The sequence below is a fragment of the Cygnus atratus genome, chromosome 3, assembly GCF_013377495.2.
Source record: "Cygnus atratus isolate AKBS03 ecotype Queensland, Australia chromosome 3, CAtr_DNAZoo_HiC_assembly, whole genome shotgun sequence".
NCBI classification, from domain to species: domain Eukaryota; kingdom Metazoa; phylum Chordata; class Aves; order Anseriformes; family Anatidae; genus Cygnus; species Cygnus atratus.
The window spans coordinates 109,105,228-109,127,862 of NC_066364.1; the positions used below are offsets into that span (position 1 = coordinate 109,105,228).

The following is a 22,635-nucleotide window of genomic DNA, read 5'->3' on the forward strand; positions in this document are numbered from 1 at the left end:
GAGTGTAGGAGTTCTGAGCAGAGAATGCTTCATAAACTCCATTCCTAGTTGATTAGTAAGGAATTCCTAGTGCTGGAATGATCTTCAAGACCACCTCAGACTCTAGTCTTTGCTTACTGTCTCATCACTGGCATCCCTACTGTTCTTTCTGGGACTTGAGTTTTCCCTATGTTCTTATTCATTTTTTCCTTAACTGCGATACTAGACTTTAAACACCCACAAAACCTGAAAGAATAGAGAAAAAATTGCTGTCAATCCAAACGTGTATAAAGGATTTATTGTAAACAAAATATTTCTGTGCAAACAGTTAGGAAAATAGTCTTCTGTTCTTTAGAAATGGCACGTGACTTTTTAAAATGTCAAAGCCACCAAACCTACTCTGTAGGTACTTCATGCAGTAACAGAGCACAGATGAATTGGTCCACTCAGCAAGCAATGATTTTTTTTTTTTCTTGCAGTGTGGACCTCGGCTCTGAGGTTTAATGTTGGCTCTTATGCAAGACATATTTTTTTAATGCCTCTGAAGTAGGAAGAATGATAATGACCCAATGAAACAAAAACAGAGCTGTAGCAGCATGAGGACTGCCTCTGTTGACTTCTCAGGCCCTTGGTGTGTGATCCCCAGCCAGCATTGGTCACGTGAAGCTCCTCAGCATGGGCTCCTACCAGCCCTGGACACTGTACTCTCTTCTTAACTCAGGCTGTAAAACTCATGCCCAGGGTGTTCCTCTAGCCTGTCAAATTCATTAAGGCGGAAGTGAGTTGCCAGTTTGTTCACCATTCTCTTCAGGGTGACAAAGGCTGCAATGACTTGGAAGATTAGGAAGAGGGCAAAGATGATATTGACTGATCTTTCCAGTGGCAGAATTTTCAAACCTTCATTAAATAGCAAGAAGAGAATTATAGGTAACTGCAGGAGGAGAGTCAGGAGCCAAAACCCAGCCAGCTCAGGGACCTATAACAGGGAGATAACACCTTTTAAAAACTGGCAGTTGGAGATGAAAAAATACAAAACCACTTATTTTTAATCTTCTAAAACACAGGAAATAATGTGAAATGGTGAAGTGAGGTGGCTTAACATTTCCATATACCACGTTTTTAACAGTCTTGTATTTTCTGAAAAACAGTTTTGGGGAGCGAGAGGGGTCCCCTCTGAGGGTGAACTTGGAATCCACAAAAGTTAATGCAAGCTGGTGCCACGGTAATACAAGATGCAAGCTGTAAATCAGAAATAACTTCAACTTACAATCTCTTGAATGAACTGTCATGCCATTTTATTTATGTTCAACTGCAGAAAGCTCTCCTGCACAAAATAAAATGTATGTGTAGTAACATACCTTCTCCTGCAGATTGCCCATGTATCCCAGGTACAGTCGAATGCCCTCTATTAGGGAGGCTAGGATCATGACTGTGACCAGAATGAACTTGTAGTAATCTGACAGGGCTGGATACTAGAGGGAAGCAGAGAGTAAAAGTTTCTGCCATGCTGTGTCATAACATGTCATCTGTGGTTAAATGAAGAAACTGTATGCTACTGTAAGTTTACAGTGTTGTATTGGCTTTCAAATACTCTTGAGCCTCCAGTTTCAAGCAAATCCCAAATAAACCTACTTAACTTCTAATGTCAGTGAGCACCATCTCTGAATGGGGAGGTGTTTGATCAGAAACATTACACTTACAAACAACTACTTTCCTTCAGGACTTACCTTCAGCTGGAGCATGACAACACTGCTGAGCCACCAAAATGGGAAAAAATAAACGTTGAAATAGAGGGACATCTGTAGTGGTAAACTGGAAACTATTTCATTATCTGTAGATAAACAGAAGCTTTTATCACTCCTGGTTTGTACCATAGTTCAGACAGAAAGATTGTTCCATCTTAGCTTCAAGCAAGAGCATTAACACCTTTCTCCATTAAGTTAAATGTTAAGAGAAGTGTTTTCACGTATCAAGAAGAAAAACTACCCTATCTTAGGCCACAATATTTTCTGGAATCTAAGGTAACTTCCAGTACACAGGATACAGAAATATTATTGCTTAATCGTAAATTCAAGCTGTGTAATTATGGAGTAAGCCATAAGCTACCACCTAATCAATCTGACTGATAGGCTTAGCTCAAGTATTGCTGTATACTGATACTGCAGAAATATTAGGTGGTAATCTTATTGCTGTTCTTAAGCGAATGGTCAAAGTTGAAATGAGTACATACTGGATTATCCTTGTTTTGTACATGATCTTCCTGTGTAGGGACTTAATGCTAGAGAGCAGGCTTGCAAGAAACCTGTAATGCTTTTAGTTCTTAAGAACTTCAAATACATATCAAACGAAAACTTATTCAAGACTGTATCAACACATTTTGTTCTCTTCAGTGTAGAGAACAGTAAATATTGAACTCTGCAGGCTGTAAATTCTATATTTACCATTTAATTATAGATTTAAAAGATTAGACTGAAAACAAGGAAAAATTTAAATAGGCATTCCAAGGGAATTGTTCATTTTTAATGGGTGAGGTTTTATTGCCATAGTCAACTGATATTGCAACCCATTTACTTCCATTACCAGCAGTCCCATTTTTCACATTTTCCCCGAATGTAGACACATTTCCTCATTTGATAAGTGAAGCTAAGCTCTAACTAAGAAGCACTAACTAAAAACTAAACAAGTTTAGATAGTATTTGTTGTGACCTATTGATTTGTATTCAAGACTTCTGTCTGTCTGCTACAATGACAATATTCAATTGAAACTCAGACTGACAGCTATGCTTCTTTGCTTCCAGACTCAGAACTACCTCTCTTCTGACATTACTGTCTCATTCCGTATCTTCCGGCCATTTTCATACCTGTCTTTGTTCCATCTCAGTCTGGCATCCCTGTTTCCAGTCCAGCAACATGCAGCCTGGTACAGTCTGTTCCAGAAGTCTTTATGACAGTTGCAGAAGTATTCATGGTAGCTACTAGACTAGGTGGGAACGGATGAGGATTTGGGAGTAGAACTAGGACAGACCTTAAGGGTAGGGTGTGAGGGGCAGGAATTTGTTACACTGAAATAGAAAGTGCAAGACAACCAATATCCTTGTTTAATAATCCCATTTTTAAGCATCAGCACTTTGCTACAATCTACAAATGAATGAAAATCCATAGGTACTTCAGTTTCACTATCTACCTAAATTTGTCCTAGCCGTCCTAATGAATCAGTCTCTCAGCCTCAAATCTAATTTAGTAATAGTTGATTTTGGAGGGCACTGAGGTAGAATTTCAAAACTGTTTTATTTTTCAACAAACAAAAAAAAACCAAGACCATCCAATTACAAGTCATTACGTAACTACATAATATGCATTGGATGAACATTTAATAGTTCATAATGCTATTCAAAAACAGAAGCCAAGAGCTCTAATTTCAATTGCAATGATGATGTTTGAAGTACATTAAAGGTTTCATCAATGCAACAGTGGTATTTGTAACTTCTGCTCAAGTTTTAAAATTGTCTTTTCAATGAATGCTTAGCAATACAAGACAATTCTAATTCATTTTCTATTCCTAATTTAACTTGTACTTATTTTCTGGAATTGTTTAAAAAAAAAAAGGAAATGCAAGACTATTGCAATGGCCAATTCTTTCATGCTAGGTCAACTCACTGAAGTATATATGTGAAAGCCTAAGATTTGAAATCCTGATCTCAAAGAAACTAACTGTACATTTGCTGTTGCTTTCCATGGGCTGAATACGCAGGTAGGAGTTTTCGTAAAGGAAACTGAAAAGAAATGACTAAAATAGTCATTTTCTCACTTCACATTCACTCACTTTCTCGGAGCCTAGAAAAATATGTTGTTTGATAAATGAAATGATTTCGTAACCAGTGTGAGCAGTACAGCTACACTGGCATAACTACACAAAGAAAGTGACTTTTTGATTAATTTTATCACCTAGGAACTGATTTATCAGTTAAAGTTTGCATGTTAACTTCTATGAACATTACCTTCCTATATTGACAGTAGCCATGAAAATAAACTGTCTCTCCAAAGGTATGAAAAAGGGGCATGTTATCCTGTAGGTTTCACTGGCAATGTGGTGAATAGTTATTAGTCCTTACGGTAGACTTGGAAAAAGAAAGAAAGCTGATACTTCGAGATTTTGCTATCTAACTGTAACTTGGTGTACCTCTTCAAGCTTTGAGTATCTTGTGTCCAAACTGTGCAGTAATATTGACCTTAAACCAGTAACTCAGTTCTTTTTTGTTCTTGTTCCCTATAAATCATTTATACTTTTTATTTTGGAGGTCTGAGTATCTGGTGTGTGAGTAACAATGGATTTTACCTGTAGTATTTCACACAAACCCTCTTCCAGTGCTGTAAAGGTGGGTATAAATTATCCTGTACAACTGACTTTAAATCATCCTGTTGAATATTCTCCGTGTCCAGGAAACCAGTCCTAAGCCTACAACACTACAGCATGGTAAGTGCAGAGTGATACTGAAACTGTGCTTGCTCTACTCCAGAAACTATTCACTAAGCCACACTACACTACTGGCGGCAAAACCAGATCTCGTGTACAGGGCATCTCCACTTTCCACCAGCGTTGCCCAGGCTTGGAGGAGGGCGGTGGGGTTTCCCTCCAAGCCGGGTCCGGCAGCTCCGCCATCCCGCCCCCATCCACTTTTTGGGGCCCAGGCGCCTTCCCCTCATCGCCCACAACCGCCTCAACGGCCACCAGGTGACGCTTGGCGCCGCCATCTTGGTTGCTGGCAAGCGCTCCCCGCCCGCCCCGGTTGCCCCCGCCGCCATGTTTGTTGCGGGCGGGCCGATTACCTGCACGGTCGCCCGGGAGCGGCGGGCCGGCGCCGCGGCTGTCGGTGAAGACGGTGCGGCTGAAGGAGCCCAGCCGCCGCCTCAGCGGCTCGGGCAGCGACATGTTGCGAGGCAGCGACTTGTCGCGGCTCCACCGTCGCCCTGGCGACGGGGCGGGGGTGCGCAGGCGCGGTGGGGGCCACCGCGCTCCCGCTGAGGGGCTGGGAGGAGAGCCTGTGGGGAGTTGGTAGAGGTGTGCTATTGCTAAAAGTGAACGTCCATGAGGCTCGTTTTGTGATAGAAACACAGAATCATTAGGGTTGGAAAAGATCTTCAAGATCATTGGCCCAACCATCACCCTACTACCGATATCGCCCACTAAACCATGTCCCTAAGCACCACGTCCAGCCTTTCTTTGAACACCCCTAGGGACGGTGACTCCACCACCTCCCTGGGCAACCTGTCCCAATGCCTGACTCCTCCTTCTGAGGAGAAATGTCTCCATTTCCAAACTGAACCTCCCCTGGTGCAGCTTGAGGCCATTCTCTCTAGTCCTATCACTAGTTACCTGTGAGAAGATGCTGACCGTCAGCTCTCCACAAAATGTCCTCTCCTCGAGGGTGCCTCTCTGTGTCACTATTAAAAGCAGCGGTGCAGTCAGCGCAGGCTTTTTATTCCAGTTAGGTTTTGTCCCTTATGGGATGCCCTCTCAGCATTAAGAAAAGCTGTTAACGTGAAAACAAGTTCTGCTTGTTCCTGCTTTAGAAAACACAGTCACTTTGTGTCTGAACCCTAAAAATGAGGTAGTCTATTCACCAGGTTTTTCGGCTTCCCTTAGGGTGTGATTCTGCCAGAGGAGAAAGGATGTGCGCAGGAAGTTATTTTCCTCATGACCAGAATGAAAGAACAGCTTGTGCCCTTTACTACAAGGATTGGTAACAATTGTGGTTTTACTGAACATAATATGACACGTTAACTCCCGTTCCATCTCCTAAATCCTTTCCCCGTCTCCTCGCTCTTTTCTCCAAATCATATTTAGCTACTTCCCTGGGTGATCGTTCTCTAGTATGACTTTCCAAACTCAATTATCTCTGACTAAATAATTTAAAGCCTAGTTTAAATTTAATTTCTTTCTATCCCACTGGGAGAACTACAGAGAAAGATAGCTAAACAAGCATGAGTTCTGAGAAATCCATTTGGCTATCAAGCTGATGAACGATGTGATATTGACAACACATACTTTTCAAAGAGTTCTCCAAACACGTGTATGGCAGCAGGAATCTGCACAATAAATAAATAAATAAACAGGCCGTGACAGCCTTCAGAAGAGATGAGGAGGAAGTGATTTTCAAATAATGGCAGCAGATTTGGAGAAGGAATTACAGATATCCCAGAATTTGAAGGGATGCTGTGCATGTCCCCTTAGAGGTGGGGAAGGCAGCAGGCTCTGCTGTGTAAGTGATTTTATAAAATAAATCTTGAAGTGCAGGTGAGGCTTATCCCCATTTCATGGAAAAAGCAGAGCAGCTCAGCAGCTCTATCAGGTCTGCATGGTACCAGGGCTACCTAGGTAGCACAGGCAGGAGAGCTCTACAAACAAATAATTTAGTAAAAGCAACAAGTCTGAATGTTTGTCCAGCTTTTTTGACCTGACTATGTAACTTTGAAGCCTGTCCTGTTACAGGCATAGTGACGGTGATGCCTGTGCTAGTTAGCCTGTTTTGGGGGCTGTAAAGCAACACAAGCTGCAGTCACAGATTTGCGCACAGTTGTGTCCTGGCTAGATGTGGATGCCAAAGCTCTAAGCTGTGAGGGCAGTAGAGTTATACCACAGTTACAATGATAAAAATCTGGGAGCGGATGCTTGCTAATTAGCGAACTACCTGGTAAATAATTGAAGGGCTCAAAGATGACTTTTATGTTTCAGGAAGCATTAACATTAATGCTGGTTTTCATAGGTAGGTTTCTGAACATTAAAAAATGCAATCTGTATTTGTTATTTTGCCAATTGCCAATAGATACTGTCAGACTCAACAACTATAATGGTGACTTTTGCACAAATCTCACTGTAAAATTCTTTGCTATAGACAGTGGTGAGATGATGAACCTGTGCAATATTACCAATGAGATAGTAAAACAAAGTTTCAGGCACTTGTTGTGTTTGTCCTGATCTCATTAACACCCTTTAAATTAGGGGAACACTGATCCCACACTCTCAGTTAATTAGACAAAGGAACAGGTTTATACGAATTAAAATTCTGGCTGATTAAGTCAGTTCCTTGTGGAAGTCTTTTTTTTTTTTTTTTCCACTGTATAAAGTGCTGGCCTGTTAAAGTTCAGCCTTTAAGGATTTTCCTTTTGATTACTTTCTCAGAATTGAGGGAAGAATTTTCCCTGAACTGCACAATACTGTTCCTTTCCTGTTGCCAGTGGCTTTGAGCAGAGGCCCTGATCTCCCACATGCTCTGATTTTCTTATGTTTCCCAATTCTGAAAACCTATCAAGCATACAGTCAGGTATCCAGCCAGCAGCTCTGTGGCAGTCAGTGAAACTTTGCAAAATTGGGCTCTGCTCTTTCAAAAACTGTGAAGCAATCCAGCTTAGCAGTTGGTGAAGTGTAAAACTAAGCAGCAGGTAAAGGAAAGGCTGGTGGAATGCAGACACCACAAGAAATGCATGGATTTGCCATGTGAACTTTATTTCCAGACTCAAGGTGTGAATCTGTGATATTTGGCAGTCTTACATTTTCAGCAGATGGCCAAGCATCTTACATGTCCCTGAGAAATGAAATTGTGCACTTTTTTGTTTAATATTTTTGTCTGCGCAAATACTTAAAATATTCCCCGACGATGGAATATAGTCTTTGTTTTTACTAATTCTTTTTAATTTTCTTTAGACCAAGGCACACATCTTGGGGGGTCAATTTAATGAACAAAATTCTTCTGATTTTCTGTAGGGGCGTTTGGAGAGCACCTACTCCATTTTCAAGCAGAAGAGAATCTTAGCACTTGAAGAATCAGAACACCAGAACATCTGCATTGACAGGTCAGAGCTTCCTGTAACATTAGGATATCAATATGGGCCATAAGGAGTGGAAGAAGGAAGAACATTTAACTGTTATGTGATGGAAACCGTTATGATGACCATCTGTATAAATACGGTAAGTGTCCAGCTTTTGTGATTAAAACCGGTTTTGGCATTTTCCTTTTGTAATGTAAAGACATTCTGCTACTTAGTTTCTTTGTGTCTATCCATGTATGAAAGGTTAAGGTAGAAATAACCAGATTTCCATTTCTCTGTGTGTTGAAATAAGCTACTGAAATGTGAAACTGGAAGAAATAAGCTCATAATTGCGCAGCATATTAAATGACCGTTTTATTTCTCTCCACACATGCTAGCTATAAATAAAACAAAAGTCTCTGAAAATCTGCCTGAAAGCTTTAAATCAGAGGAATATTGGATCTTTGTGTATCCACAGTAGTCCAACTAAGTTGGTAGACACTGGCTTGGCTCCCAGACCGAAGCTCCTGGGGCTCTCTGGCAACAGCACTAAGCCATAAACACCAGATGCAGTATATCTAATGAAATTAAATATCAGCAGTTTTTTACAGTTGGCATTTCAGAAACACAGAGTTCATTTAAATGGTGCCAGTGGTTTATCTTTGCACCTGAATTGCAATTGCTGTATTTCTGAATTTGCTGGGGTGGAATCTCACAAATGCAATTTTCCGTGGCATGCCTGTGCTGCTGCCCCTTATGTAGCCTTAAGCGTGCAAGCAACAAAAGTCACACTCCTCTTTGCTTGACCCTTATTAATACCTGCCCAGTGCTTTGTTAGAAACGCTGTAAAATGTAAAAAGTGCTGGTGAGTCGAGGTATGTGCAGGCAAACAGAGTACAGGCTTGCTTTCTCCTCCTGTTCTCAGAATGAAGTGACAGATTGGGAGTTTTAACAAATTGCAAATGCCACGAAGACTCTAATGTGTGTATTTGAAAGGATCGTGTTATTAGCTGTGACAGTGTCTGCCAGAGCAATTTCACAGCTGTGTTCCTGGCGTGCAGTACCCCAGGACAATCTTTTCTCTGTGTCGCTTGTACACTAGTCCCTGGTGTTCGTTTAATACCTACAGGATATTTGTGTCTGGTAAACAATTATTGTTGCTGATGAGACCTCTTCAAGGCTCCTGTTTCAACCATTATGGATTGCTGCAGCCACTCCGTTCAATAAACGTACCTTAGCTGTTTTTTTCTTAAGCATAAAGACAGCAACAACAACAATAAGAGGGCCTATTACTTGCTCCCACAGTTTGATTTTCTTCCTGTTGTACTAGGCAGTTAGTTAGAACAGCTCCTTGGCTTTTTTTTGCTTTTTTTTTTTTTTGAGTTGGTTTGATGTTTTGTCAAGCACACTAGGAAATTCTCAAGGCTGCTGCTACCATTAAACAAGTTTCACCATTTGTGTTTCAGAAGTGCTTTAGATTTGTGTGACATGCTAGGAGTAAAGGTGTGGATTTTGTGCTGGATTCTCACTTCTACTGAGGCCCTTGAAGTACCCTTAAAGGACTCTTTGAGTGTCCTGACCAGCGCAGAGGGGTCCCTTACTTCCAAAATATAGCCGTGGAATAGCTGGTGAATGCCATGCTATAACGCTGCAAACAGGCTGGGTGCCTTCAAGTTTTGTTTTGCTGACAAAGCTCGTGGTCAAAGTGATGTTCTTCCTTTGCTTCCAGATCTTTTTGGGGATTAATTCTGCCTCAGTTACACCTTCACCTCTTTCATGGGTTGGTTCCCCCAGAAGGCTGTTTTTGGGAAGGAGGGATGTGTTTGCTGCATGTGTTTGAACTCTCAGCAAATGGAGGCTAGTGTTTTGCTAAACCAAGGTGCCCAGCTATTTAAAAACTGAGCTCTGTGTAGAGATCTAAGCTTCCCCAAAGCCTGTTCTGTGGATATGAGCTCCCCCAGATGGGAGGCCTGTTTCTGTTCTCTGGGCATCAGAGCAGGTGCTTTACCTGTTACTCTTTATAACTCCTGCAAAATGCTTCCTGGGATGTGGGCCCTGGCGGGGCCAGAAACAGCTTTCTCTTTTTATCACAGAATCCAAAGATGGCACAGTATTTAAAAAAATTACCTTCGAGGTGGCATGAATCAGCTTGATGATACACCCATGCAAAGGAAGGGCTTAGTGGTGACTGCATGCCCGCTGCTGGTGGTAGTAGTTCCCTGCAATAAGTTTTGCCCATCCTTTGCAATTAGTTCAAGCCTAAGCCCTATATGTGTGATGCACACACATTAGTAGTTTGATCATTTAGGAAAAAAAACAGCCACAAGACAGAGAGGACTGTTGTTTAGTTAAGGAACTAAATCACAGGGTTGGGTTTTGTATTTTTAATTCCTAAATTTGTATTTGGACTGTTACCTAAATGCCTGAGTGTGTCAAAACTTCAGTGCAACTTAAGTTGGAGCTGCAGCAGCACCCTGAAAGTGAGGCTGGTTATTTGGATTCCGCTGCCTAAATTTATGTTTCCAAACAAGAACAAACCCTCCCTCTGCTTTGAAGCTTTGCCAAATGTAAAGTTGTGTGTTGTTGTCAGGTCTGTGTCAGAGGGTTTCCATTGTCCATTCGTGTCCAGGCCGATGCCTGTGAGAGTACAGGACTGTGAGAATGACTGCAAATTCCACAGAAGCGGAGTTCTGGTTCGGGACCTCTAGTTCAAACATGGTGGGTTATGCTGCTGGGGATGCTAGTGCAACACCGCTGCAATCTACGGTGTCTCTCCGTTGGGACGGGGATTTGGCTGCGTGTTTATTTTTGTTCTATAATCTGTTAGCTTTAGGCTTTTTGCTGTGTTTCCAAACAAAACAAAACTTGACTCAGCTTCTCATCGTGCAGTACCGAAGAAAGAGTATAGTGACTCACTGAAGTTCCAAAGAGCACTTAATTCTGTCTTTATTACATTTTCAGTTATTTAAAATGGGGGCTTCTTACGTGTGGGTACGCACTGGCCATATGCACCATTGTACCTCAGTCTCAGCTGTGGTTCCAGTTGCTGTTGTACTGTGAAGGATCATTTTGAACTCCCCGGTCTGCTGGCTTTGAAATGTAAAATTTCTGCTTGTCATGTGAAGTTGAGGTTCCTCACGTAACCAGAATCCGTGAAGTGGTGCTTAAGACTGGAGAAAGTCTAATGGTATTTTTTACTGTAAAGATGTTTAAAAACAAGGAATTCCCCTTCTGCATGCTGAATTGTTGCTGTTCATGGTGGAGGAGGCAGACTGAAGGATCTAATCTAGCTTGCTTGCTTGACCTCTCTCTCTCTGGAATGCTTTATTACAGGGCTCAATTGAAAGCTTTTTTTTTCCCCCTTCAGAATCTGTCTACAAGATCTTGCCTGCCTTTATGAAATACTAAATTTATAGCTGCAGGATTTATTGCAGCAGTATTTTAAAACACCAGATGCTGATACAGCAGCTCTAATTAGAAATATATCGAGTGCTGGACTGTGTGAGTGAAGTGGTGTTTTAAACTGCAGCATCCACAACAAGAGGCAAATATAGGCTGTGTTTGTACATGTTTGAATGACGAGAGGTCTCAGTGAGAAAAGCTGTGGTCTGCTCTGAAGTGACGCTGCTGTGATTGATTTCTTCTGAGAATTTCTGCTTTATTTCACTGAAGTGCAGTAGTTTAGTTGGGAAAAGACCTGTGCTGACGTGCTGTAGGCTTTGTGTTACGGTGTGACAGGTTATGCACTTTGCCACTGTGGTCAGTCAGAAGTAATTGAACAGAAGCTGGAAGACAACAAAGTCAGTTTCTGTAAGGAAGCACTTAGTCTCTTTTGCATTTAAAAAGTTACAAATCTCCACCAGGTCTTGTCTGTTGTAACCTGGCGTATGTGTGACTTCCCTAAAATCCTCTGTGCAAATTTTGCAAGGCCCCAGAGAGGCAGCTTCATCCTCCTGTCCCAAAGCCAGGCCATCCATGTCCAAACCACACCTCTCCAATGACAGAGATTACGCAGTCTGCCTGGACAAATCTATCCTGGTGTCCGTATCATTAGAAAATTAAGCCCTAGTATCTAGTCTAAGCCACGCTTTCCTCAATTTCTACTTTGCATCTTACCAAGCATGGGCATGGAGCTAATAAACTGCTTTTTTTCTGCAGCTACTTCTTGATTTCCTTATCATGTGCTGCCTCATCTGCTCGCCTGTAAATAAAACAAATCTAGCTGAATGGATCCGTGTCCATTTACGCTAGATGTTTATCGCAGTAGGTCTCCCCTGATTTCCGTGAGAGGAAATCTAATGGGCAGAGAGGGGAAAAGATTTAGGTGATGAACAAACTGGAAGTGTTTCAGTGTACATTGCAAATTGCTCACTGCAGTACCAGACAGCCTGTATTGATCATGCCTAAAGAACATGTTATTCCCTTGAACATTAAATGTGGCAAATGACTGTACTACGACTCAGGATTGATATTTCTGTCCTGCAAGGATAATTAGGAATTTACCAGCCCGGGTTAACAGACGCCTTGAGAGACATGGGTATGATTAACTTCATAAATACATATTATGAAATCGCGGGCAGTGTTCTAACTGTAATGTATTTTCCCTGAAGGAAAATATGTCTGGGTACAGAAATCAGAAAGAGCTTGGTGCCAAATGCAGAATGGAAGGAAATTCCTTTAAGGCTGGAGTCTATCAACGGTTTGTCTGAATGGTCTTTTTCTTTGAAGAAGTAGTTGAGGGGTTATTTCTCTTAATTTTATTATCCTCTAACTTCTAAACTCTATCTCCTTCCTAAAACACACCAGCGTGTAACGTGAATATGTAACATAACATTCCCTCTGAGACTTGTTACTGGTTTATAGCTGCTGCAGGTGAATTTGTTTATAAAAAAGCAAGCAGCTACTTGAGGCAGAGGGGAGTGTAAGTCAGTGGTTGCTCCTGTGCTGAAAGTGGATTTCTGAGAACGTAATAGCATAAAGGAGATGATTTTTCTACAAAGCTGTGAGATTGGAGATCCCTGGAGGTGAATTTAAGCAGTCCTCATAAAGATTGTTTATTGTTAAAGTCTCGGGTAGCGGATGTGGAGGGCTTTTAACATCAGATCTGGGTTAGCTGCTCGAGTTTACAAATCAGACTTAGAGCTGTTGGCACCTCCACCTTGACATTCAGCTTTGCCTCAAGGAGCCCTAGTTTAAGAGCGGCTGAAAAATAATTGCTAGGCAGTCCCTCCGTGGCAGCCAGTCCTGGCAGAAGGCGACGTGTTGAGATTATTCCTGAATCCCGCTGCCCCTTGCTTGCAGGAATGGCTGTTGGCAGCAGGCATGGCCCAGAAGATTGGCCCAGCTCGCATGGGTGACTGGGCCTAGGGTCTGGCAGCTGCAGATTAGAAGGACATAAAGCTGCCTCATGCCAAGTGTGTGTTCTGCACTGCCAGGAGGGAGAATTTCGGCCTTGGAGCCTGGACTGACAGTGCTTTATTCCAGCCGTTATGTCCAAAAGTCTCATCCGTGTGAGGGGTGGAGTCAATCAACTGGATAACTTACCCTTCTGCTATTTCCATTTTGCTCTCAATATTTCTTTACTTTGCAAGAGTGAACTGCTAGACAAATATATTAGAACAGCTTTTTGCTCTATACATTTCAAAGAAGAGAGAAGGAAAAGCACCGAGTTAAACTACAGAATGTCACATTGTTTGGGGGAGAAAGCTCATCAGCTACAGTTTCCAGTGCAATGAGTTAAAAATCCCCAATTCTTTGGGACTAGGTTATTTTTGCTAAGAGAAGGCAAGTAATATAGACATATTTTCAGTCCTGAGTTTGATCAAAGTCCTGACAGTACGAAGCATTTTGCTGAATTGGATTAAGAATGTGGTTTATTTTTTTTTTTCGGGTAAGAACTTTCACATGGAGCAGGCCATACGACTTCGTTATGTACTTCTGCAGTGAGTTTTGTAACGGCTGATGCAATGACAGCTCGCTTCTTGTCCAGTCTTGATTTGACTGCGTTCAGCATGTGCTTAAGTGCTTTGCTGAATCTAGGCTAAGAAATGCTTTTCATACAGGAATGTTACAGAAAGGATAATGACCACGAGTGCCTGGGTAGCAGCAAAGGCTTCATCCTGCTCCTTTGAGCCCCAACTTGTCTCACTGTGCCTTTAGCAGGATCAGAAACCAGGACGACGTCAAGCATAGTCTAGCAGCAATGAAAAGAGGCAGCACTGAGAGAGATGTCAATATGCAGCTTTTAGCTAAAGAAGAATTTTTCATCAAACACATTCGCATTTGGTTTTTGCCTCACGTTTCTTTTTGCCTATGTGTAAGCACTTCTCTAGTCCAGGACGCTTGAGAGAAACTGTCATTCAAAAAACCTTTGCTGACGATACCTGAATTTTCACTCAGAACTTTCATCAAGCTTCAGTACTAAGTGGTTTTGGACTGATTAAGTGTTTTGGCTTTGGGGCTGATTAATTTCACATACTGCTATCTGCACATCGTAATACTCCGTTGTACATGCAAATATTGGCCCAGCATTTGGAAAATGGCTGGTGATCCAGCTGCTTTGGGGCTCTCAGCTAGGGATGCTTTAAAGAGGTCTGTTTTTCAGAGTGCCTCCACTTTCTGAAATTTAAGTTATTCTTGGGTTTTACCAGCCTATAGAGGCCCTTAAAATCACTGCTGACTTGAGAAAACTCCTTGATCGCAAACAATTCTCCGTTGTTCTCCCAGAACTATTCATCTCGGTTACAGCAATGGATTGAAATCTAGTAGTGGAACAAAGGGACGAACGTGCCATTCAGGTGCAGCTTGATGTTTTCTTGCAGAGATACCTGAGACAGCACAAGTACGTGGTGCTTAGCATGGCGCTGTGCGTGGTATGCCGCGGCATTAGTGACGTAGTGTACTGGTGGGGCTCCTTACCTGGCATCAATCCTTGTGCTTTCGCAGTAATCCCATAGGTACAGCACCAGCGTACTCAGAGCGGTTTCCTTCTGATGGACCGAGGCTGAAGTCATGTAGGATTGCTGCTATTACCAGCTTGTGTTGCTGGCCGACCAGCAGTTAGTGCACTTCTTAGGCATGCCTGTGACCTGCCATGGATACAAGGCACATCACTGGTAAATGTAGGTAAATGATAACAAGCCCTACAACTGCAGCTGATCATGTCAAATGAAACCCCAAGCTTCCCCTCCCTGTGCTAAGACGTCGATGCACAAAACCAGCACGGTTCTGATCCAGCTGTACTAATGGATGCTGACAGCAGAGGGATATGACAGCACTGAGATATGCACGCAGAAATAATTTGGACCGGTTGCTAGCAAGAAGTCCGTAGGTAACTCAAGTAATCCTGCTCACTTTGATCTGCCTGTTTTTCTGGGTGTGGAGCTGCAGAAAACACTCGGTAGCAGTGCATCCACACCAACATTGCCAAGCGACTTTCAAATGATAATTCCTCTGTGCTTTGCAGGGCTTCCTAAACCTGATGGAGAGAAGTCAAGAATCAAAATCAGTGGCTGCGTTTTTGCTTTTTGGAAGGGTTTTGTTCTTGCTGGATAATCTCTTTGTATCCCCAGGGAAAATTTCTGGTAAATTTTATGTCAGTGGCCTGAAGCACAAAGTCTGAGCAACGTGGGGTTTAAAACACGAAACAAAGCAGTTGCTTAAAATTTTGCTCTGTGAGAAAGCTGGTAAATTTGTATGTCTGATCTTATAACTTGTAAGAAGAAAGAGGGAAATAAAAATGGGCTGTTGAACAGTTTAATGCATAAATTACTCAACACCTTTTTTTGTTTATTTATATGAAACCATAAAAACAGTGTTCTGTGCAGTGTTTCCGCCATATCTATAGGCAGGGTGAAAAGCCTGCAGTCTTGAGAGAAAACTAGTAAATTTGGCAGGTTAGCAACTACTGCTAAGGTGCATGTCTCCATTGCTCGTGCACCTCATTGTGCAAACATTGCTATACATGGTTGCTTTGAGCATCACTCCTTTCAGCAGCTGGACACAAGCATGTGCAAGGGTTGCACGAGGAAACTAGTACTCTTGTCCCATTTAATCTTACAGGTTGACCTCAACAGACTCTCCAAAGGGAAGCACAAGTGTCAGCGCCATAGAAAAATAGTGTTTTCCAGGTAATCAGCTGATGAGTAGTGGCACAGCTTCCAGCATGGAGCTGGTTATAACTGTAACTTGTAATTCTGATCTACTTTGTTGTCCTTGCTGCAGATTGTAGCGAGGAACCTGTAAGATTCTGATTCAATCTTCAATCTTTGATTTGTGTGATAGGACCAGACCTTAAAACTGAATTGTGAAGAGTTCTCTTCTCTGTAGCTGATTCATTAAATTGATAACAACACAGTTTCTCAAATAGCACAGGGAACTGACAGTCTCTGACATATCAGGATGTCTGTAAAACTCAAAACTGGTGTATATAAACATCTGTAAGACATCTGTGTCTTGCTTTCCAGGTATCTTTCAGGAGGTGCCTTAGAATATAGCTGTCATAAACCAAGCCAAAGTAGGAGCAAACTGTTCGTTCGGAGGAAAAATTCTGATCCTGCTGTGCGTGCCAGAGAAGTTTGGTTGGTGGGAGCCACATTTTTGGGTGCTTTCATATAGCTGTTTCCTACAACACACTGTGCTTTTTTTTGTTTGTTTGTTTGTTTTAGGTGTATATCTGAGCTCCCTCAGAAAGAGGTCTAAATTTATGCAGCTGGACTTTGAATGTAACTTTAGTCACCAGCTACAACTGCTATTTCTGTCTGTTCTGCATGAACTCAGACGCTAGTGGTCGATGTTAGCAATGGACCCAAAGGCTATCCACCCTTGTTAAAGCAGTGCAGTCTTGTGGTTAGCATGCGGGACCAGAAGCGTGCTGTCTTCTGCACACACAGGATTAAATTTGGGTTGTTTTGTGATTAGCATTTTGCGGGGTAGAGAGGGGAGGTCACTGCATTGAAATGAATGCAATGGAAACGTGAATTGAAGACTTCCCCCTGAAATATGAGCGTGGATGGTCTAGGTGGCTTTCCAACTGAGGCCAATAAAACTGAGTTTATCTCCTGTCTGAAATTTTAAACATAAATTGTTTGAAAATGCTGTTTATTATAGAAAACTGTGTGACCCTTCATTGGAGCTGGGTATGGATATAGGCTTGTTGATTTGTGCAGCTGAATATTTCATTGCCACAGTTCAAAGGCTCATACAGAATGCTCTGGGCAGAATCAAAGCTGGATTCCTCTACTAGAAATTCAGAGTAATTTCACTTACTTCAAAAATCTGCTGCTGCATTTGGCCTGAGGGGCTTTCATAGCAAGCTACATGATTTTTCTTGGCTGTTTTTCTCAATTTGGGAACATGGTAGTGTCTCAGCATAAGCAGTTACCCCCAGAATAGCCATTTCTTCAACCTTTTCTTAACCCCAGTCATACTCCGGTGTGTGTACTGTTACAAAGACTTTGTTTGGCTTGGTTGCAACCTCCTTATTTGATTGCTCCCCCTGCTTGCTGGGGCTCTGAGACCTGCTCTTTCTCGAGGCATTTTCCTCCTCATACACTTAAGGCATTTTATATTATTTCTTCTGGCAATGTATTCTCTTGTATTTTTTTTCTTTAATCTCTCTTTCATTTTTCCTGTCAAAGTCTGTTCCACTGCATTAAAGACACATGGACTGGATTTATGATGCCTGAAATGGATACCTCTTTGGCCCTAAAGCTCATCCCCTGCCATACTGCTGGAAATGATTGCAACTTTTCTGCATCTTTAAAGTAAATATCTCATTGAGCTCAGGCAGGCATGTGTGGTGCTTTTGGAGCCAGGGAGTATTTATTTAATCTCCACGTAGGGAAGCAGAGAGTGAAACCCTAGATCCATTCAAATCATCGGGGCTTTCCCTGGGCTCCAGCTGAGCTGTGTCTCTGTGTTTGGGTTTGGGATCTGTAGGTGGTCCTTCAGCAAGGGGAGGTTGAAAGCACGAAGCAGGCTTTTCAGTCCTGTGTTCTGGGATGAGAGGCTGAGCTGAGGGCCAGCTCGCTGCAGAAAGAGATGGAGGATTTGAAGGTGAAGGACCAGGTTTTCTTTCCTGGTTCTTGCACTGGCCTCTTGAAAGATAGTTGTTTATGCTTTAGTGTTTGCCTGCCTGTGAAGGTACCTCAGCAGCACAGTACTACTGGGATGTGTAGTTTTGCTGGTGTACTGCAGTTGTATGAGAGGTTCTGGAGACACATGTCCATCTGGGACATGCTAAGCCCATAAAGCAACAGAAAAGCTTAAGCCACAGGTTTGTTCAGGTGCTTAAGTGTGTTGCCTGGATGAAGCCTTAATTTGTTCCCTGTGAATTGTGGCACTGTGTCCCAGTGGAAGCTGTCTGGTTTGGTGACAAGCCCAGCTTACAGTCCCAGCAGAGAAGTTTGATGAAATAAAAGGTGGATTAAACGGTGTCTCCGTATTCCCATCCCCAGCTGAAGAGCAGTTTAAACAGTGAAAACTGTCAGGAGTGTTTATTGAGAGAAGCAACGTTGGAAGCTGAAGATAAGAGCATTTATCTTCACGTCAAAACTACTCAGTGTCTTTGATGGGCTCCCAACGCACTTTAACAAGGATCTTAGGCTGGAGACACTGGGATGCGAGGAGTCTGGGGGGGCTGTTTATCCCACCGAAACGTGGCGTGCATCAAATCAATTACATGGTGCAGGCATATCCCCCCCCTTGTCACCAGACAGCGTTGCGAGCTCGAAGAAAATACGTTCTCTCAGGCGCTAGAAGAGCCTCCGTTTGGATGCTGATTTAATGTGAAATGTATATTAAAGGAGAGAGAGAGGGAGAAGGGGAATCTCATATGTTCTGCAGCAGATTGCCACATCGATCTTGTCGTTTAGGCGAACACAGCTGGACCTGAGGCTATGGGGCTGTGGGATGTGCTGCGTTTCTGTCAGGAGCTGTCAGCCTCAGAGGAGCACAGGAGAAGGAGGCACTGTAGCAGTAGAAAGTGTAGTAATACAGGGATCAACGAGCCGTTTAAGGGGAAATCAAAGCAGGTGCCAGTTTGTGCCCACTGTTTTGGCTTGTGCTCACCTTCAGCAGCTAGAAACATGCTCTGCCCTTGCCTCGTCCCCCAGTGCAGTGGTGGTGGGAGGAGGCTTGCTGAGCCCTCCCTGCTGCCATCTCTGAGGCAGCTCCTCCATGAGACTTTCTCCTCTGAGCTTACACCCCAGATCACAGCCCGTGTTGCACAATGCTGATGGCCAGTCTGGGAGTGGCTTCCACCAGCCACTTCGCTCAAACAGATACACTGGCAAACTCTTCTTAATTTATAGCAGGCCTCGGGCATCCCTCTGCCTGGCATTTATACACTGTCTGGAATGGCGTCGGTGCCTTGGGATACTTGTGCTTCTCCCAGGCAGAGCAGAGACACTAGAGAGCGCCCTGCATTTGCAGATTTTGACTTGGGAAGCACAGTGTGAGGATGTGAGCAATCCCTGAGGAGAGGACATGGGAGACAACTGATCTCAGGACTCAGCTTTGTCTTGCTTCTTGAGACAGCCAGGAAGACACATCTTTGGAGAGGTTTTTCTGATGATTTCTGTTGCATCATCTCAAAGGTAGCCACCAAGAGAGTACCTGGAGGGGCCTGGCTAGTTGTCTCCTCTCTTAAGGAAGCTTTTAGAGCACCCTAGGTCGAAACGTCTCTAGGGCTGTCCTTGGTATCTAAAGGTTGGTGGGAGGATTGCCATCGCTCTCGAGCTCGCAGTCTCCAGTCCTAGAGAAGAATACGTTTAACTTTCAAGTACATCAATACTTCAACAGTGTTTAATATTTTAGTATATTTGAATGCCCGAGTCATTTGTTTGAGAGCAGGCTGGAATCAGATTGTTTTGCTGCCTTTTATTCCAACTTACCCAAATGGCATAGGCTCCCCGGCCCTCTCCATGTGGGCTCCACCATCCTCTTCCTTGTGGGAGGGTCGCAAGCTCACACTGATTCCACCAGTGCTGCAGAATAACTGTCCTCGCTCCTACACCATGTGCTGGCCTGTATCTTCTCCCATTAGCTGAGGCCTCCTGAAGCTCCTCTCTATCCTAAATTGCCAGGGAAGCAGTCAACGTGGCCTCATTTTCCTATTAATCGCTGATCATGCGGTGGTGGTGACTAAACTTCCATGACAATGAGCTGGCTTCCAGTTTTTTTTCCCAGTGGAATGTTTCCTGCTTCACCAAACCTGACTTATCTTTTGGAAGGTGCTTATCTCCATGTATTCACAAGTACCTAAAGAAAAAAACCTCAGAATTTTGTTTTGTTTCTTTCTATTTTACTTGTTTTTAGCAAGGTGATATGTAGATATTTCAGAATTTTGTTTGCTGTGTCCTCCTTTTCTTGTGTTACGAAGTGTAAAAGGCTAAATGAAGTCTTGTAGTTATTTTCCTCATCTCATCTGTTTTTATTGCTTTGGGGATGTTTTCATTATCTTGCCATTTTTGAAAACATTTCACATTGGAAAAGCTCCAAAATAGTAAAAGACAAGGAGAATGGTACAAAAGGAAAAAAGGAGATAGTGAAAAGATGCTTAGGAGGAACCATTTTTATTGCAGTTTCCAGCTGGAGGAAAAAGAGGGAACGTATTTTTTTAACCTCATCAAAATTCCTAAAGATGTAGATGTTTAGATGTTCAATTAAAAAAGAAATCCTATTTGGGCACGTCTGAACGGATATATTTTTTTCTGTCCCATTTTGACCTTCCTTGATTCTCCTTGGCATTACTGCTAGTCCCCTCTGCCCCTTAGGCTGTGTCAGAGGCGTCTGGAAATGGCAGATAAGGAGCAGCCTTGCTTTAGTGCGGCTTGGGAGCAGCGGCCACGGGCTGGGAGGCAGGAGTCGTACAGCCCGTGTCCTCGCCACGCAGAGGAGGTGTCAGGCATCCAGCATAGAGCCAGGTTGGTATTTACCAGAAAGGTGGCATGCCTGGCAGCGGGCAGAGGCGAAGAAAATTTAGTCTTAAGTTAGAAAGATGGGGCAAAGCGCTTGGGCACAGCATTAAGTCTCCAAGTGATGCCACGGAGTTATAGTTTGCTGAGGGTGTTGGAAGTCACTGAAGATTTCTTCCCATTCCTGAGCGCAGTGGCTGAGGCGCTGGTAGAAATCATGAAGTGCCTCTGTGAAGGCTCGATATCCTGTTAAATGTCCTGTGTTATCTGTGCAATACCAGCAAGTATTGCTAATCAGACAAATACCCACAGACTTAACGCTCAGCGCCTGGTGAGCAATTTATTGGAAGCCCCTCTGCGCTTATGTGTAGCTCATAAATATGCAGATGTGATTTGTGTTAGTCTGATCTCCTACATTCTCTGCCCATCCTTCACCCTCTAAGCTTTGGTGAATGTTGACTGATTTTGATCAAAATTGGTCAAGGGGTAATGGTCTGGCAGATACTTTTTTTTTTTTTTTCCTGAAAATCAGTGTCAAGAGAAGGAGACACCTGCAGGAGTGTGGTCCTTAGGGAAGGGCAGCTCTTCCTCTCGTCGTTTTTGGGACCATGCAGCTTCCAGCTCCCTTACCCAAGGAGATGTAGTAGGAATAAAGATAACAGGAAGGAGCTGGAAGGTTTTGTGATGGGAGGACTGCTGAACTGCAAGTATTCTGCAGATGTAATGGCTGGAGGAGTAAGGCACATAGGAGGTAAACCTACAGAAAACTAGACTTCAGGGTTGTGCTGCTCCCAGAACAACGTGGTTACTGGGAATGTTGTGTTACAACTGGATTTCTCCATCGCTGATTGTGATCACCTTATGCCGTGTTAGTGGGTAGGGGACTTTGCCTGCAGTGAATTAAGGAGTGCAGTGTTATGAATAGTTTCCTTACTCAGGATGGCATTCCTCCAAGCCTCGAGGTAATTTATAGCTCAGGTAGGCATGCTGTTGTTTAACAAGGCTAAATATGGAGCAACGAGAGCATGATTTGGGTCTGTATGCTCTGTAAGCAACAGTGGAGTTTGTGAAGGGCAGCTCAATATTCTTCATATTGCAGGCACAAGCATAAGCAGATTTTTTTTTAATTGGATTTTGAGACAAAGCACAGCTGGTACAAAGCTTTAGCAGGAATTCAAATGTTGCTGCTTATTAATGCAGTAAATGATGATTTACAAGTCCTGGTTTTGTGTTTACTGTTTAATACTCTGACAGCCATAGACTTATGAAGCATTTGGCAAACGTGAAGATTTTTGCAACAATCAGCTGCTTGCTCCTACAAACCTGCAAGAATTAAGGTGTTTTAACCTCTCCTCTAGAAGGTACTTGATAAGGCAGGAGACCTTAGTCACAACTTTTTAGAGTTAATCTTGCATCTTCTTTGGCAAAGGATGTGTGGGAAGCAAGAGAGAGAGCCTGTGTAAGTATCCTTCTGGTCAGTGTAAAAATAGCAAGTTGGAAAGAAGTCACACATGCCTTAACCAGTTCTCTTCTCTCTGCTTACAGAACTGAGAAAAAAGCGTGCTCGACAAATGAGTTATCGTGTAAGCCCCTCAGCAAAAGAAAACCTTTTTGAGCAAGAAAAGCACCATCTTTTTCCAGTTACTTTGTAGTTCTTATTTTAGTGTTATGGGAAAAATGGTCATTTAGGGATTTTTTCCTTTTTTTTTTTTAATCAGAGAAGAAAGGAAGCAGCACATAGAGAGAGACATTAATTGGTTGCTGATTCCCTGCTCAACATTGCTGGTGGAAAAAGAAAACCTGGCGATCATCCTTAGTGCACATGGGCTTCATAGTATTTGGCACAAGGCAGCATGCAAGATGAAAGTGTGTCTCTTGACAGCTAGCTCCGTACTGGCAGCCTTTACTCCAGGCAACAAATTAATCCACTCAA

At 42.9% G+C, this 22,635-nt stretch overlaps 1 protein-coding gene across 1 annotated transcript; it reads right to left on the bottom strand.

The window, feature by feature from the left end:
• Positions 1-244: 244 nt before the first annotated feature.
• On the bottom strand, positions 245-4,960 carry TMEM17 (transmembrane protein 17). The gene is made up of 4 exons (XM_035552903.2): positions 4,807-4,960; positions 1,707-1,810; positions 1,338-1,451; positions 245-955 (listed from the first exon to the last, which is right to left on the bottom strand). The coding sequence occupies exons 1-4, from the start codon at positions 4,907-4,909 to the stop codon at positions 692-694; spliced, it is 585 nt and encodes a 194-aa protein (XP_035408796.1). The 5' UTR covers positions 4,910-4,960; the 3' UTR covers positions 245-691.
• Positions 4,961-22,635: the final 17,675 nt, after the last annotated feature.